The following is a 15,502-nucleotide window of genomic DNA, read 5'->3' as shown; positions in this document are numbered from 1 at the left end:
TCGATCAATGGTGCATGCAAACCACGCTTGTGCTAGCCCAGATACAAGGGTGCCAACGAGGCTGACCCAAGAGAAATCACTAGCATAATGTTGGGGTTGTAAGTGAATGATAAGTTGAAATTGATTGATGAAGCCGCGAAGATGCGCCCTTTGAGCCATTGAATTTTTCTGGTAGGCTGACACTAGGTTCAAGGACATATGAATGGGAAGAGGAAGGGGTTGGGCTAGGTGCTAACAGAGGGTGAGGCTCGACGAGTGGGGGGTTGTAGGATGTGCCATTTTGAAGCTCTCGTAATGATTGACGAAGGCTTTCATTTTCTAGTTGAAGTTGTTCCAAGACTGTCATTACTTGGTTTAAGTTGTTGACTGAGTCGGACATGGTAACAAGAAGAGGAAGGTGAACAAATTTTCACGGACAAGTAGACGAGGCTAAATACTAATAGAGAGAGAGAGAGAGAGAGAGAGAGAGCATAGACAAGAGAGAGAGAGAGAGCATAGACAAGAGAGCAAGAAAGAGAGAAGAAATAGACAAGAGGGCAATAACTGGATTATGCTTCTGTAACTGGTGTTGTTCACCTTTATTGTAATCAAGGTGCACCTGAGTATTTATACAAGAATGTGGAGATATGCATGTAAGTTAGGAAACATCTAGAGAGTGCATGGAAACTTCTAGAGAGTGCATGAAGATGCATTCACTAGAAGTTTCTTGAAAGTTCTAGTGATTAATCTACAATGTAATAAGTTGAATGTTATACAATATGATAGTATATAGATGGATGTAGCTCAATTGGTAAGGTTGCCCAATAAGACCAAGAGGTCATGGGTTCAATCCCCTAATTCCATCGTGTCCATGGCACTTTCATGTTAGTCGCCTAAAACTATTTTTAGGCTTTGGTGATAACACCATCACAACAAAGGATCTTGTAACATTAGAGGATTTGTCTTTACAAACTTTATGTTCCAAAACGAATTCCTGATTCTAGAACTAAACTTTTATGTTCTAACAAATTCACCAATTCAAGACCAAATGGATGGATAAACCTATTAACGATGCCACCTGTAAATGAGAGAATACTCTCAAGGCACAGTTTCCTCGCTTGCAATCTTTTGAAGCATGGGAGTATGTTATGTACACATAATGTAGGCGAGGGTGGATCACTAATATTTACAAAGCATAAGTGAAGGATATGTTCACTAATGTTGGAAAGGAGCTAATGTGATTGGATAGAGGAATGATAGGAGCACGCAATATCCTGATCTTGACAACAAATGAATGGAGAGTCTTTTAGAAAAGCAAATTCAATCGAGAGGCCTAGGAAGTGGTATAAATAAGAGGCCTAACTACCTCATAAAACACATTATATCGGAAGACCATTGTCTTAAGATACCAGTGGTGTGGGCTAGGTTTTCGATGCGACAATCGTTTTATCTCTTCCAAGGTATTTGTCATCCTAATATCTGTCAGTATGGGACGTTGGTGGTAAGTTGTCTATGTCTTGATCATAGCTCGGGGATGGTCGGGAATGAGTTCTTCTGTCCAATCTATTCACCTTTATTTTACTTCAATTTGGTCAATTGATAAGTAATAGACTTTTAACACTTGGTCATTAGCTCTAATTTTGTGGTAGGAGAGTCTGTCCACCAAAAGTTTGAAATGTTGGTACCATAATCGGTCTTAGGTGATCATTTGGCGTGTTTGTGGTGGTTTGTTTTCCCCACAATTATGTTCGTCCTTAACGATGTTAACTAGTGAACATTTTTGCATAAGAAAACAAACTTTTCCTATTAACATTAAACAAACCACTTCTGTATGTATATGAAAAACAACAAAAGAAAAACTTACGGATCAAATCTAAAAATCGAACTTGCGACGAGGGTGTGGACCAAAATATTTTCGTGATACATACATACATACATACAACTTCGCTTCTTACTTACTTATAGCGGCGACACAGAGAGAGAGAGAGAGAGAGAGAGAGAGAGAGAGAGAGAGAGAGAGAGAGGTGCATATTCTTCATCCATCACCACCATGGTTTCTTCTGTGTGCCCATGGCGCATTGCATCCTCTCCTCTTCCTCGCCGTTCCTCTCGTCTCTGTTCCTCCTCCTCTACTTCAAAAACTATCGTCAGGGCAATGACTTCTGCACCTCCTCGTCATACTGCTCTAAAATACAATCGCCTTGGAGACTCTGACCTCTTGATTAGCGAGATCACTCTTGGCACGGTATGTTGTCTTCCTCATACTATGTTTCTTTTTCGTATAGTAAGTACATATCTCTGTGTCCGTATGTGTTTCTTTTCATCCTTGTGTTTGTATAGGTAGGTATGTATGTATAGATATGATGTCTATGATTATGTAATTATATTTACATGTGTGTATGTGTAGTTAGGTATGTATGGGGTGTATGGATAGATGACTATGTGTGTGTGTCTTGTTCTTGACTCTTGTATGTACGGTATGGCTGTATGGTATGTACATATGGTATATGTGGATTTGTTTGTGTATGTGCATGTATGTATGCACGTACTGGTATATGTATATGTGCTTATATGTGTGTCATATGCATGCATGCATGTGTAGACCTGTGGACATGTATTGGTATGTATGTATGTATGGATGGATGGATCCGTGTACATGTATGGGTACGCATGTATGGATGGATGACTGCGCGAGTATATTTATGGATGGTTGATTTATGTATGTATGTACGTATGTATGGAGAACTGTACGAATGTGTTACTATGTGGATGCATGTCTGGGTGGATAGGTTGATCATAATCAGAGGAAGGATATTGGGATCGGTATATGACATTGTAGCTGCCTTACGGGATTCCTTTCATTTCTTTTGTGCAACAAGGCATCTTTGCCTGTATTCTGAATATATATATATTCTTGTGGATACGATGATGAAACTGTACTGTGGTTGTACTTATATATGCCTGTACGTGTATGTGGACACTATGATGAAACTTTACTTTGGTTCTCTGAATGTGTTCACAATCATCCATCTTATAACAGCAGATCACACATTATCTCTGAATCGTATGTCTCCAATGCGTATTGTATGGCAAGTATTCTACTATAATGCTCTGAATACGGTTTCCATCTCATAACTCCAGCGCTGAATCCTTTGGAGAATATGCGATATCTCATACATAACCAACACCGTTATGGTCAACCTATTATCAACACATATCAAGCTTTTAAGCATTCACTTGGCCGATCTCTACATTCTTACCATGTCTCAAAGATTTTAAGGAGCATGTATATACTCTCTTCGTTGAATCTTTCTAGTCTGCAGATCGAGATAGTGACCTACAACCTTTTCTTCTAGGGTTATCTCTCACACCAAGGTTTACCACCAGTAATGCAATGTATTTACGGGATGTGTGTATGTATGCTATTAAGGACATCACATACAATCAAAACATACATTTTATACATGTGGATGTACATATGAATGCATATATGGACATATAGTGTTCAGACTTCTATTGATTTTCTCATTCTAATGAAAAAACATAATAATGATGAGTAATAAATGATTTAAAGTTTGGTTTCCTAATTTTAAAAGATTTGGCATGAATATCGAAAGTGGAAACGTCTCTGCTGTCCTTTGGAAGGGACTTTTTGATGTCCTTTTAACTGCATTTTTTACTTATTTATGTATGTTCCTGATGCATTCGTATAAAATGAATGAACGTCTATTCTGTCAGAGATCACATGCATATGCACATTCTCATTCTTGTTTTTTGATTTCAGATGACTTGGGGTAAACAAAATACAGAAAAAGAGGCTCATGAACAGCTATGCTATGCTTTTGATCATGGCATCAACATCCTCGACACAGCTGAAATGGTAAATTGCAGAAGATGTGGAATTTATTTTGTTATTCTTATTTTTTGTAGAATTTCCTATCTTAAACTATAAAAGACAGTAGTCTCAAAAGGCTATACACAACATTGATTTGAATATATCTTTTGAATAGACTAGGTTTATGGGTTGGATAGGTAGCATATTATGATGTAGATCCAAAATTTCTCATGTTCCTTTTGATGTTTGAGTTTGTGTTCGTAGTTCAATGTGGTAATTTAGATATATTTCTATATGCCTATTCTATTTCTCAAGTTGGCCTTATAGTTCCCATTTTTTCCATTTTTGTGGAAATTTGGTCATCAGCAATGATATTTTTAGGCATATTGGTCTATGCCAGATACCTTCTGATAATGTAATCAATTGATTTTAGAAACTTGCAGAAGTAAATATTAATGTTCTTTTGTGCCAGGAAAATTTGGTTCTTTGATATTGTGAACATAGCAGTGAAGGACTGTTTTGTTTAAGTGTTCTATTCCGATTTCAATACTGTTGGGTCATATTGACGATTGTGCCAGTTTTTTGCTCCAGTATCCTGTGCCACCCAATAAGGAGACGGAAGGCAATACTGATAGAATTATCAATCCATGGCTGAAAACAAGACAAAGAGATAAGGTCTGTTTAAGTTTAAGTGTCTCGAACTTGAAGTAATAGAAGATACAGTTTAGGCTACAATATTTCAATTAAACTCAGGTTTCAAATGGGAATACTTATATATGCTATCAAAGCTGTGGATTTTTACTCTTAATGCATGACCTATTGTTTAAGAATCTACACTTTTCCGCCTCACAATGTTGTTTAACAAGCTAATTCATTTCAATGTTTTAGAAAGAGTAACTTATTTAACTACTGACCTGTGGAGGTTTTAGGTGATAGTTGCAACAAAAGTTTCAGGCTATTCTACGCGTGAAACTAGTTTGCGTGCTAATCCTAATGGTATACGTGTGAATGCTGCCAATATCAAGGAGAGCGTGGAAAGAAGCTTAAAGCGCTTGGGCACTGATTATATTGATCTACTTCAAATTCATTGGTATATTTTGTTTAGACCTTTGATTTGTTGATTGAATGAATTTCTTATTTTGTATGCTTGGGAAGAACTCTTCAAACTAGCAATCAAAGAATAATTTTATGTGCATATCTCTAACCCAAGGTAATTGATAGATTTATGCTAAATGTTTTATGGTATACATTTACTCCTCCAGTCTAGCTAATAGGTCTTGGAATTGGGGATTGTTAGTTGGGAGGAAATCTTGAGCTTTCATATGTTGTATTAGGGATCTATTCTTGTTTATAATAACAAAGAATATACAAAATAATGTGAAAGCTAGCTATAAAATCTCCTCTTTTAAGAGGCTCAAATGGCATATGAGATTGAATGAGAGATTATATAACAATCCAAAATAAATATAGCTAAAAGTGTAAAACTGCCTAAGATACCAAATAATGACATTAGACATTCGCTAAACATGTTAACATTTCCAGTTTAGATGGGCTGAAACTTCTGTTTTTGAAAGACCTCTAACATGAGCTGATTCAATATGGAGAAGTATTCGAAGAAAGGGAAAAATGTTTGGTGTTGAGTGATATTTACCTTTGTTTGTCGATAAAGAAGGTGATGGTTTCGTGGTCCTTTTGGTCATGACCTATGTGCATGACAAATTTCTATTGCCCAATCTATCATAACCCCCTTTGGATGTTGTGGTCAAGACTCTACTTGTATGACCATTGATTAACTTGTTTGATGAGGAATGGAGCTAAAGAAAGTTATGATAACTCTTTGCTGATGAGCTGTTGTGGTTGTATTGTTGGTCCTTGAACAATTGCTCTCCATGTCTCTTGACTTTTAACAAGAACAATCCTAGGCATCATCTGTTTTCATATTTCATTCCGTGCTCGAAGAGGCAGTGGTATCTCCCGCTTATTTGATAAAAAATAGTACAATGATTGTGTTCCTATGATTCAACATCCTGATGTCACAATTGGTAGATCCCTTCCTACATATAGATACGTGCACATATTTGCAATCTATCTCTAAGTAATGTGAGAAGATCATGATTTGTCCAATCACATTGCAATGTGAATGAGAGATGTGTTTCCCAATAAGAAGCCATAATGACAATTCCATTGTGCTATGTGTGTGAAAGCAAGCCTTATAAATGGGCCATCTTCCTATCTAGAAGTGTTGTGGGGCTAATCTACATTCTTTCATGATCTAATATAATGATATCAATTTGGGTCACTATTAATTTCCACTTTGGTTATGTCCAAGCATGAACGATCCAAGCTATATTGGAACAAGGGTAGATTCAATCATTCTTGATTTCATCATATCTACAACGAATATCTCCTTGCTCTGCCACTTTTGATGATATTAATTACCAATTTAAGTATCTTTGCTTTGGAAGCTATCAAATATAACTGATTGGAATAGTTCCTTGGGCATTGGGCTGCTCCCATCGCTGCCTAAATTATATCACAAGGCATTGATGCAATGCTCCATACCATGCAAGCAATCATGGAGACTAAAAATCTCACCAAATCTCTCTTGTTCTTGGGATTGCTCCCATCTCGGCCTACATTAGATCACTTCATCACTCCTTTAAGAGCTGCTGAAATAGCGGGTGTCAGACTAGGACATCGCTGATGCTCCTTGTAAAGGCTACAATGCTTGTAAGCTTGATGCACCACATGTTAATGGGAACGTCTTATGTGAATATGTAGCCACCAGAAGTTGCTGTGGCAGTGGATACTTTCAAGCGGCTGACACATTGTTGATACTGCGCTGGTGCAGGGTGATATGGTAGAGTGCGTACACCATTGCCAATTGATAATGTCTTGGTGATGGGGCCTTTTGCTTTGACCTGGTGCATTGTGGTCATTGTCTTGGCAAGCATGTTGTGTACTGACAGAGGTTTTTAAGATTGGAGACAGAAATGCCACATTGTACTTGTTAGAGCTTAATCTTAATGTAAGCGTATGATGAGGAAATATAAGACAAGAAAATAGAGAAGGGAGAGAAAGATGGGTGTCGATCCACCCGATCACCCCCGAGCGAAGGGATCGAGATGGACTCGAGCCGTGATCGACGTCCCATACCATCGTCGTGACATTGAGTCGTACTTGGTACTGGTGCGCTTGCTATAAGAGTTGATTGCCACAAGAGCAGAGTCTTGATGTAGTCGATCGTGTATCAAATGAGGGTAGCTAGCCCTCATATTTATAGTTAGACCTAAGGCCCCCAGGCAAGTTCACACTTGGCCTTAATGGGTTGTCTCAATCCCTAGGATTAAAAGTTATCCTCCTTTCTTTACACTCTCTCAGTTAACCCTCACTCTTTATTCACGTGTATAGAATACTTCGGTACAATCGTACCACGGGATATTATATGGTCATGCTTGTAACATACTCTTTAAAACATTGCACTCTTGCAATGGAAAGTTAGGGAAGTTAGTTTTAAGAGTATTTTTTTGTTCCCATGTAGCATCTCTTATAGACTTAATTTTAATTTCTTGAATTATTTTAGAACGTAAATTTTGTTATCGAGAGTTCTCTTTGGTACATGTGGTTTAGAAGCCAAAGCTTTAGGAGTAACTAGAGTTTTAGTTGTGATTGTATTGTCATCAGAACCAAGCAGTTCTTTTAGACAACTTACATGAAAAACTACATGGATTTTGACACTATCAGGACGAGTGAGACAATAGGTTGATGAACCAATGCGTTTGAGAACTATGAAAGGTCCACAAAACCATGGTGCTAACTTAACACACTTACCTATAGACAATGTTTTAGAATTGTGAGACACATGTAGAATTACCTTCTATCTTGAATTGAATACCCGAGGTTGCCTATAATGGTTGGCATAAAAACGTGCTCTATCTTGAGCTGTTTTTGTATTATTTTGTGCAATATGCAACATATCTTGTATATCCGAAGAAAGTTTTGTGTACTTCGCAACTCATCATGATGTATATATTAACATCAATCGGGGCTCGTGGTTGAAAATCATACATCAACATAAAAGGACTATATCCCGTCGATGTATGTTTGGAGTTGTAATAAACAAACTCTAAAATTGGGAGATAACATTCCCATTTTGTTGGTTTTGCACCAACGTATGCTCAAAGTATGTCTTCAATAATTTGATTTACTCATTATGTTTGTCCATCTGATTGAGGATGATTTGTGGAGCTCATGTTCAATGTAGTTTCTAACTTCTTAAAGGCTTGCATCCAGAAGTTGCTAGTAAAGTTTGGACCTCGATCACTCACGATATCCATTGGTAACCTATAAAAACGAAATAACTCATCAACAAATTGGTAAGCCAATTCAGGAGCGGTTACCGTGGTTTTAGTAACAATAAATTTGGCCATTTTAGTTAGCCTATCAACCACAACCTAGATGGTATCATGACTTTTTTGGGTGCGAGGAAGGCTAATAATAAAATCCATGGATATACTTTCTCACTTATTGTTAGGAATTTCTTAGGGATATAAAAGTCCAACGACTTTTAAGCCGATTGTCTTCGTTAACCTGACATGGGTGACATTTAGTCACATAGCTATGTATGTCAGGACACATCTTAAGCAATAGAATTGAGTGGAGATGAGAACAACTGTACGATGTATTTTAAGGTGCCCTATTGAAGGTGCATCATGGCATTAAAAAAGAGTTCTCTTTTTGACCTCAAGCAAATCTGGAACACAAACCTTCAAGGGTTAGCAATGTGGAAGGATTCCGTCAAGGGTGTGGTGGTGTTTGTTCCAAACTCAACTCTTGCTCAGTATTTTGTAAAATAACTGTCATCAGGATACATTTCTCGAAGGTGATCATTTAGATCTAATGTTATTTCAGTGAAGCTAAGTGTGTTAACTAAGTGCATCAACGACAGTGTTCATGGAACCTTTATGATATCGTATGGGAAAATCTAAGTCCTGGATGAGATTTGCCCATTGTGCCTTAAGACCCTTAAGGTCTTGTTGGTCACAAAAATATTTCAAGGACTTGTGGTCTGTAGTTACCACAAAACGATTTGCTATAAAGATAATGGTGCCATGACTTTAGTGCATGGATAATTGTAAATAATTCTTTTTATTGCACGTATATCGACATTGAACAAAATCAAGTTTCTTACTCTCAAATGCTATTGGTTTACTATCTTGATATAGGACAACAACTATAGCATAATCACTTGCGTTGGTTTCAACCTAAAAAGGGAAGGATCTGGTAAAAGAAGCGAAAGAGCCTTGCACACTTGCTCCTTGAGTTCCTTAAAGGCGAGATCAAGTGTAGTATTTATGTAATAGGTTTTGTAGACTTCTGTGTTTTGACCTTTATGAAGTGGATCAAGCCCTTACACACACAATATGATTGTGGCTAATCTTGTTTTGTTATATATCACGAAATCGAGGTGACCAACGGGGATAACATGGATAACAACAAAATAAATTTGTTAAAAAAGGATGGTGACTACACCATTCTCACAAAAATGTGAGGACAGCCACCAAGATCCTTACTCCAAAAGACAACCATCGATCAAGTAATATCTTGTAACAAATAACTAATATATACACTATATGTCTATGACATGTATACGATCACATACGAATGCATGTAATCACATTTGTATATATAAAAGAATCATTAACCAAACATAAACCAATCAATGATGTAAACGAGATACGTAATTGAGGCATATAGCCTCTAAGCAAACACGACATCCATAAAAAACAAGAGTGAATGTAATACGATATCGAGGTATCGACCTTTTACGTGTACGACATTGATTGCATATCCAATATATAACAATTGAGGTATTGACCTCATACACATACGTAACATATGTAAGTGAACATAATATGCAATCGAGGTATTGACCTCTTACGCATATGACACAAATTGTATATCAAATACATGGCAATTGAGGTATTGACCTCATACGCATACATATATACGTTTTATACAATCAAACAATTACCACTACAACATATTTTAATGATTGAAATTATTATATATCGACTAAAACATGGTTAGAATGGGAGAAGAAAGAATAGAAAAAAGAAAGAAAGGAAGTAGTGAAGTTTCTTTGTTAAGTTGTCTAGATCATCTTGAACGAATATCGATCGATCACCATCCAAAACAAAATAAATCAACAAAGAAAACATTAGAAAAAATGCTCGGATACCAACTGTTGGAGCTTAATCCTAATGTAAGCGTATGATAAGAAAATATAAGATAAGAAAATAGAGGAGAGAGAAAGAAGGGTGCCAATCCACCTGATCACCCCCGACCGAAGGAATCCCATGCCACCGCCATGGCATCGAGTCGTACGTGGTACTGGCGTGCTTGCTACAAGAGTTGATCACCACAAGAGTAGAGTCTCGACATAGTCGATCATGTATCAAATGAGGGTAGCTAGCCCTCATATTTATAGCTAGACCTAATGCCCCTAGGTAAGTTTACACTTGGCCTTAATGGGTTGTCTCAATCCCTAGGATTAAAAGTAATCCTCCCTTCTTTACACTCTTGGTTAACCCTCACACCTTATCCACGTGTATAGAATACTATGGTATAATCTTACCACGAGATATTATATGGTCGTGCTTGTAACAGTACTTGCCGTGGTCAGCCTATCAACAATTGCCTAATTCAAAGCCATATAGTCCACTGCATGGTATGTTGGAATCGTAACTCTTCTGTTGCTGGGAGGTTTTACACAAGGTAAGATGTTGAAGGGGGAGGTAACTGGCTTGGGTGGAGGTCCAAATCCACTCCATCGTGGTGTCAAGTGTATTGTTGATTAAGTCCATCTGCCCCATGTAAGTACGGAGGATTCACTAATCCCGAACATTCGTTTTCATGTGGAATATGACATTGTTTTCTGGAATATCGTTGTCCTTACCACAAGGGTATAGATTGTGAGAATTGTGTTTTGGAAATCCCCATTTCTGATTTAAGGCACCTAACTATGTACTCATTTCATTTGTTTCTAAAAGAAGGTTTTGGAGGTGAAATGAAAAGTTGGAATAACGTTGTCCTTACCACAAGGGTATAGATTGTGAGAATTGTGTTTTGGAAATCCCCATTTCTGATTTAAGGCACCTAACTATGTACTCATTTCATTTGTTTCTAAAAGAAGGTTTTGGAGGTGAAATGAAAAGTTGGAATAACGTTGTCCTTACCACAAGGGTATAGATTGGGAGAATTGTGTTTTGGAAATCCCCATTTCTGATTTAAGGCACCTAACTATGTACTCTTTTCATTTGTTTCTAAAAGAAGGTTTTGGAGGTGAAATGAAAAGTCCTGAAGTTTGATGATGGATAGAAATGACATGGATTGTAAAGAATATCATTGGTTGAAATATAAGATTAAATAATATGAATTGTTTCAACTTGTTACAAATTGAACCCTTTTTAATTTCCCTTGGATGTAATGTTTGATTAAATGCATAAGTTTACCTAGAGCTACCATGTAAGTTCTAAAATAGTACAATTTGTAATGTAAAAAACTCTGTGACACAAATATGATTAGTATAATACTTTCTTAACAGTGAAAATCTTAAGCAAAAATGCTGTAATGGTTTCATCAGGATAAAAATATTTCTGAGTGAATACAGCAGTTTTGAAATCTACCATTGGACTTTCTTATAGTACATCAGCAAGGCACTGTTTCTTTGTATTTCTTAGCACTAGCTTTGCCATCACATTGAAGTGGTGTATGATATCGATTTTTTTTACTTTCTTGGATGTGAAAGTCTTAAGCAAAAATACAGTAATTGTTTCATCAGGTCAAATACTTGTTTGTGTAAATGCAACAGTTTTGAAATATACCTTTCTTCTAGTACAATAGAAATGCACTGTACCTTTCTTCACATGCTCGACATATAGTGCAATTCAGTCAAGCTATGCTGACATACTAAGAGGGAGTGATAACTTAAGTGCCATACTTAAGACACCACCTAGAAGGTTGAGCTCATATGTGTATACTTTATTCACACATAGAAACTTTGTGCTTCAATGTATGAATACCACCACCTAGAAGGTTGAGCTCATATGTGTATGCTTTATTCACACATAGAGACTTTGTGCTTCAATGTATGAATACCCCTTCTTAGGAAGGAGACACATATCAAGAACACATGTATACTTTGGTCCCATAGGTTGAAATTGGCCTCTTTATGGATGATAAAAAAAATTCTAATTCTAATTCTAATTCTTCTATTTCTGAGCTGCTGGCCCTGCCATTGAAGTGTTATATGATATCTATTTCTTTCTTCCATCTTTGGAAATTTTCCATGATTATTAGTTCTTTGTACCTGTAGTCTGGTTCATACTTCGGTAATATCATATCTGTATTTCTTATAGCTGATCTCATATATGATAGATAAAAAGCTTTCTTAGGGAATCCTTTTGTCTGCATTGTGCCTCTCTGCACACAACCATTGTACATTGGATTTGCATTTATTTTTTTAGGAGTTAATTTGAGATTGTTGAGTATGATATATAATTAGGTACTATGAATGTCTGCGTCCTATGTTTGTGCAGGCCAGATCGTTATGTTCCTTTGTTTGGGGAGTACTTCTATGATTTATCAAAGTGGAGAGATGCGGTACCTTTTATAGAACAGTTACAAGCTATGCAAGACCTTATTAAAGAAGGAAAGGTAGTCCCTAATCTTCTCCTTATGGTATGTTTTCATTATTGACTTAAGAATGAGAGGACATAGAGTTTGCTCTATGTGAAGTCAGTTTTTGTTCGTAAGAAAAGACAATTTCAAACACGTTGGATGCTAAGATGTCTAAGAATAAAGTGCGATATAAAGGATCAAATATTAAAGGAGAAAGGAACTTGAAGGGATATAAAGTTAGAGACGTTTTTCGAAAGGAAAAAAAGCAAAGGCGTGGATATGAATATTTAGGTAGAGAAAAAGATCATAACGTTTTCATTCGATATCCAAATTTCAAAAGAAAAGATTCATAGAAAAGCTAACAACGAGAGCTTTCCAAAAATATCTTGTATGAAAAATTTGGGATTATAGAGGAGAAATAGTGATATATAAAAACACCTCACATAAACTCGAGGATATTTCAAAGGCAAAGAAAAGAAAGCAAGAATAACGCAGCCAAAAACCTATAAATAAGAGGGTATTCTTAGCCATTTGGGGATGGGTGAGGAAGACTAGAATGTAAATGATGAAGTGAGATCGAGAAAAGATAGAGAAGAGAAGAGGAAGCGAAAGGAATGTTATATTATACCATTAGGAGAACAATACAAGCTTCTTAGACCCTAACTAAAAACTCAATTACATAGACCTTTTTTTCTTTCTATGACTCTAAACGAAAAATAGACCTCCCTTCTTCCCTTCTTCTACCAAGACTCTTCTCACTTCTTTTAAATTTCTTATGCAAAATGCTTTTCTCTTGATTTATTAACAAATTTGTGCTTCTAATTCATTTTGCTCCTTTCTGCCTCACCTTATTATTGATTCCCTCTACCAAATTAGATGGAGTATAGACCATGTCAACCTGTTGTTCACTGAATAGTTAGATTCAGTGTTATTTGCTGGTGCGGTACCAAATCTTAGGTAACTATATATTTAGGCATTTGGATGCTAGCTAAAACTTGTGAATGGCAGAATTCTAACCATTATAGTTATACCATTTTAGTGATACCATTATAGGGAGAATTTCCCGACCATTATAGTGATACCATATATCACTGAGCTTCCTATCCAAATTCAGTTTGCACTCCATTGGCCTTTGGATGATAGGTTCAAGATTGAGTCCTCGTAAATGAGCAGATTGGTTCCTTTCGTAGTTACAAACGCTTGAGCACAGCTAGAATTGATGCTGGCTAAGCTGTACCTAAATAAGAATCTGACAGCTAATACGAGTTATAACACTAGTAGAAACCCGATCTCCAACCTTTAACATAAGATGTACAATCTGATAATAAGTGTTTTTTAATTTCTTAAAACTGATCTCAATTATTTGGTGGAGATTAATGGCATTGCATCAGGTTCGTTATATTGGTGTTTCAAATGAAACATCATTTGGTGTTATGGAGTTTGTACATTTGGCAAAAACAATGGGATTACCTAAAATTATCAGTATACAGAACAGCTACAGCCTCTTAGTACGCTGTCCATTTGAAGGTAGACTTTCTTGTTTGATTATTACTTAGAATATGTGCTGTTGCCAACTACGGAGTTATACATGGATATGAAATTTTCTGTATTGTGTTGATTTTCAAACAGTAAACTTGGTGGAGGTGTGCATTCCTCAAAATTGCAATGTGGGCCTTCTAGCATATTCTCCACTGGCTGGGGGTGTACTTAGTGGAAAATACTGTGATCCAGACAGTCAAGCAGCAAAGAATGGTAGACTCAACCTCTTTCCAGGCTATATGAACCGGTACTTGAAGTCCTTGGCATTTGTAAGCTCTCATAATATAAAATCCATCCTATTATCTTGTCTTTTGGTCATTGGGGAATTCTTAAGCTGAAATATGTATACAGGAGGCGACAAAGAAGTACATGGACTTGGCCCAACGACATGGTTTGACTCCAGCACAGCTCGCTTTAGCTTTTGTTAGGGACCAACCTTTTGTTACAAGTTCAATCATTGGTGCAACAACAATTGAGCAACTCAAAGAAGATTTGTCTGCATATACAGTAGAAAGGCCACTTTCTGCTGAAATTGTATCTGGGATCAATGAAATCTTCAATAAATACAGAGATCCGACATATAACTAGTAAGTCATTCTGAACGGGACACCAGTTCATTTTTAAATCTTGCATCTTGGAGAAAATTGTTGCGTTTTCTGATATACAGAGTGATGTGCCCTATTTCATGCATGCCACCATGACTTGAGGATGGAGGTAGACTTACTGCTACAAGCCTACATATATAATGTTTCTTCATCATATGTCATATAGGATCACACATTTCGACCATCATCATTGTGATTGATTACATGCATTACTGTATTTTTGATTTATTACTGGACATGTGAGGATACTATGTTTCTCTTTTTCCGCTCAATAAAAGGTTGCATTAATACATAACCAGAATGGACACTCATGATCTTCTTCAGACTGTCCAAGACACAGTACCAGAGGACGGAGATGTTGGAAATGGTGCGCCATTGAATGGTAATTCTCTACTCATCAGAGATGCCCTCACATCTGGAATTAGAGTCCTGTTCATAAGGAATTGTAGAGGTAACAAGAGTGTCAATTTTATTAATTCTACAGATAACTTTATGCTCTGGTTTCATGTCAATCCAAATGGTGTATAAGAGCAGTGTGCCATAGTAGATCGCCATCTCTTATTTAGGAGAGCTATATTTAAGCATGAATTCATTGTACACTGTTTCATATTCTTTGATAACTTGGACTTGATTTTTTCTTGTATGCTTTCTCTTCGTTGAAAGGTGATAATATAGCTGTTCATTGCCAGTCTAATTTGTTGTACAATTCTTGTGCCATTGTTGACATAATGTTGGACACAACTCACATGAACATGTTGTGGAATTAAAGCTAGTTGGACAAGAAGAATAAAAGAAAAGTCCTAGTTGTGTGTAACAATAGGCAATGGTTCGGTTTGAACCGAACCTAACCGCGAAATTGTGG

At 36.7% G+C, this 15,502-nt stretch overlaps 1 protein-coding gene across 3 annotated transcripts; it reads left to right on the top strand.

Moving 5' to 3' along the window:
• The first annotated feature begins 1,977 nt into the window (after nt 1–1,977).
• On the top strand, nt 1,978–15,278 carry LOC147861998 (NAD(P)-linked oxidoreductase superfamily protein). 3 transcript variants are annotated; one of them, XM_087322818.1, is made up of 9 exons: nt 1,978–2,224; nt 3,764–3,859; nt 4,406–4,489; nt 4,744–4,904; nt 12,415–12,532; nt 13,888–14,023; nt 14,126–14,304; nt 14,387–14,622; nt 14,965–15,278. In XM_087322818.1, coding segments are annotated over exons 1-9 (1,206 nt in total). In that variant the 5' UTR covers nt 1,978–2,029; the 3' UTR covers nt 14,966–15,278. The 3 variants fall into 3 exon arrangements, with proteins under 3 accessions (XP_087178944.1, XP_087178943.1, XP_087178947.1); XM_087322817.1 differs by having other exon boundaries at nt 14,940–15,278; XM_087322821.1 differs by lacking the exon at nt 1,978–2,224 and having other exon boundaries at nt 4,393–4,489; nt 14,940–15,278.
• The last annotated feature ends 224 nt before the right edge of the window (nt 15,279–15,502 follow it).

Source organism: Azolla caroliniana, unplaced genomic scaffold, assembly GCF_043228905.1.
Source record: "Azolla caroliniana isolate FFs.n. ecotype wild unplaced genomic scaffold, voAzoCaro1.0.p SCAF_7, whole genome shotgun sequence".
Taxonomy (NCBI): Eukaryota; Viridiplantae; Streptophyta; class Polypodiopsida; order Salviniales; family Salviniaceae; genus Azolla; species Azolla caroliniana.
Note: the sequence above shows the minus strand (reverse complement) of the source record. Positions and strands in the feature narration are given on the sequence as shown.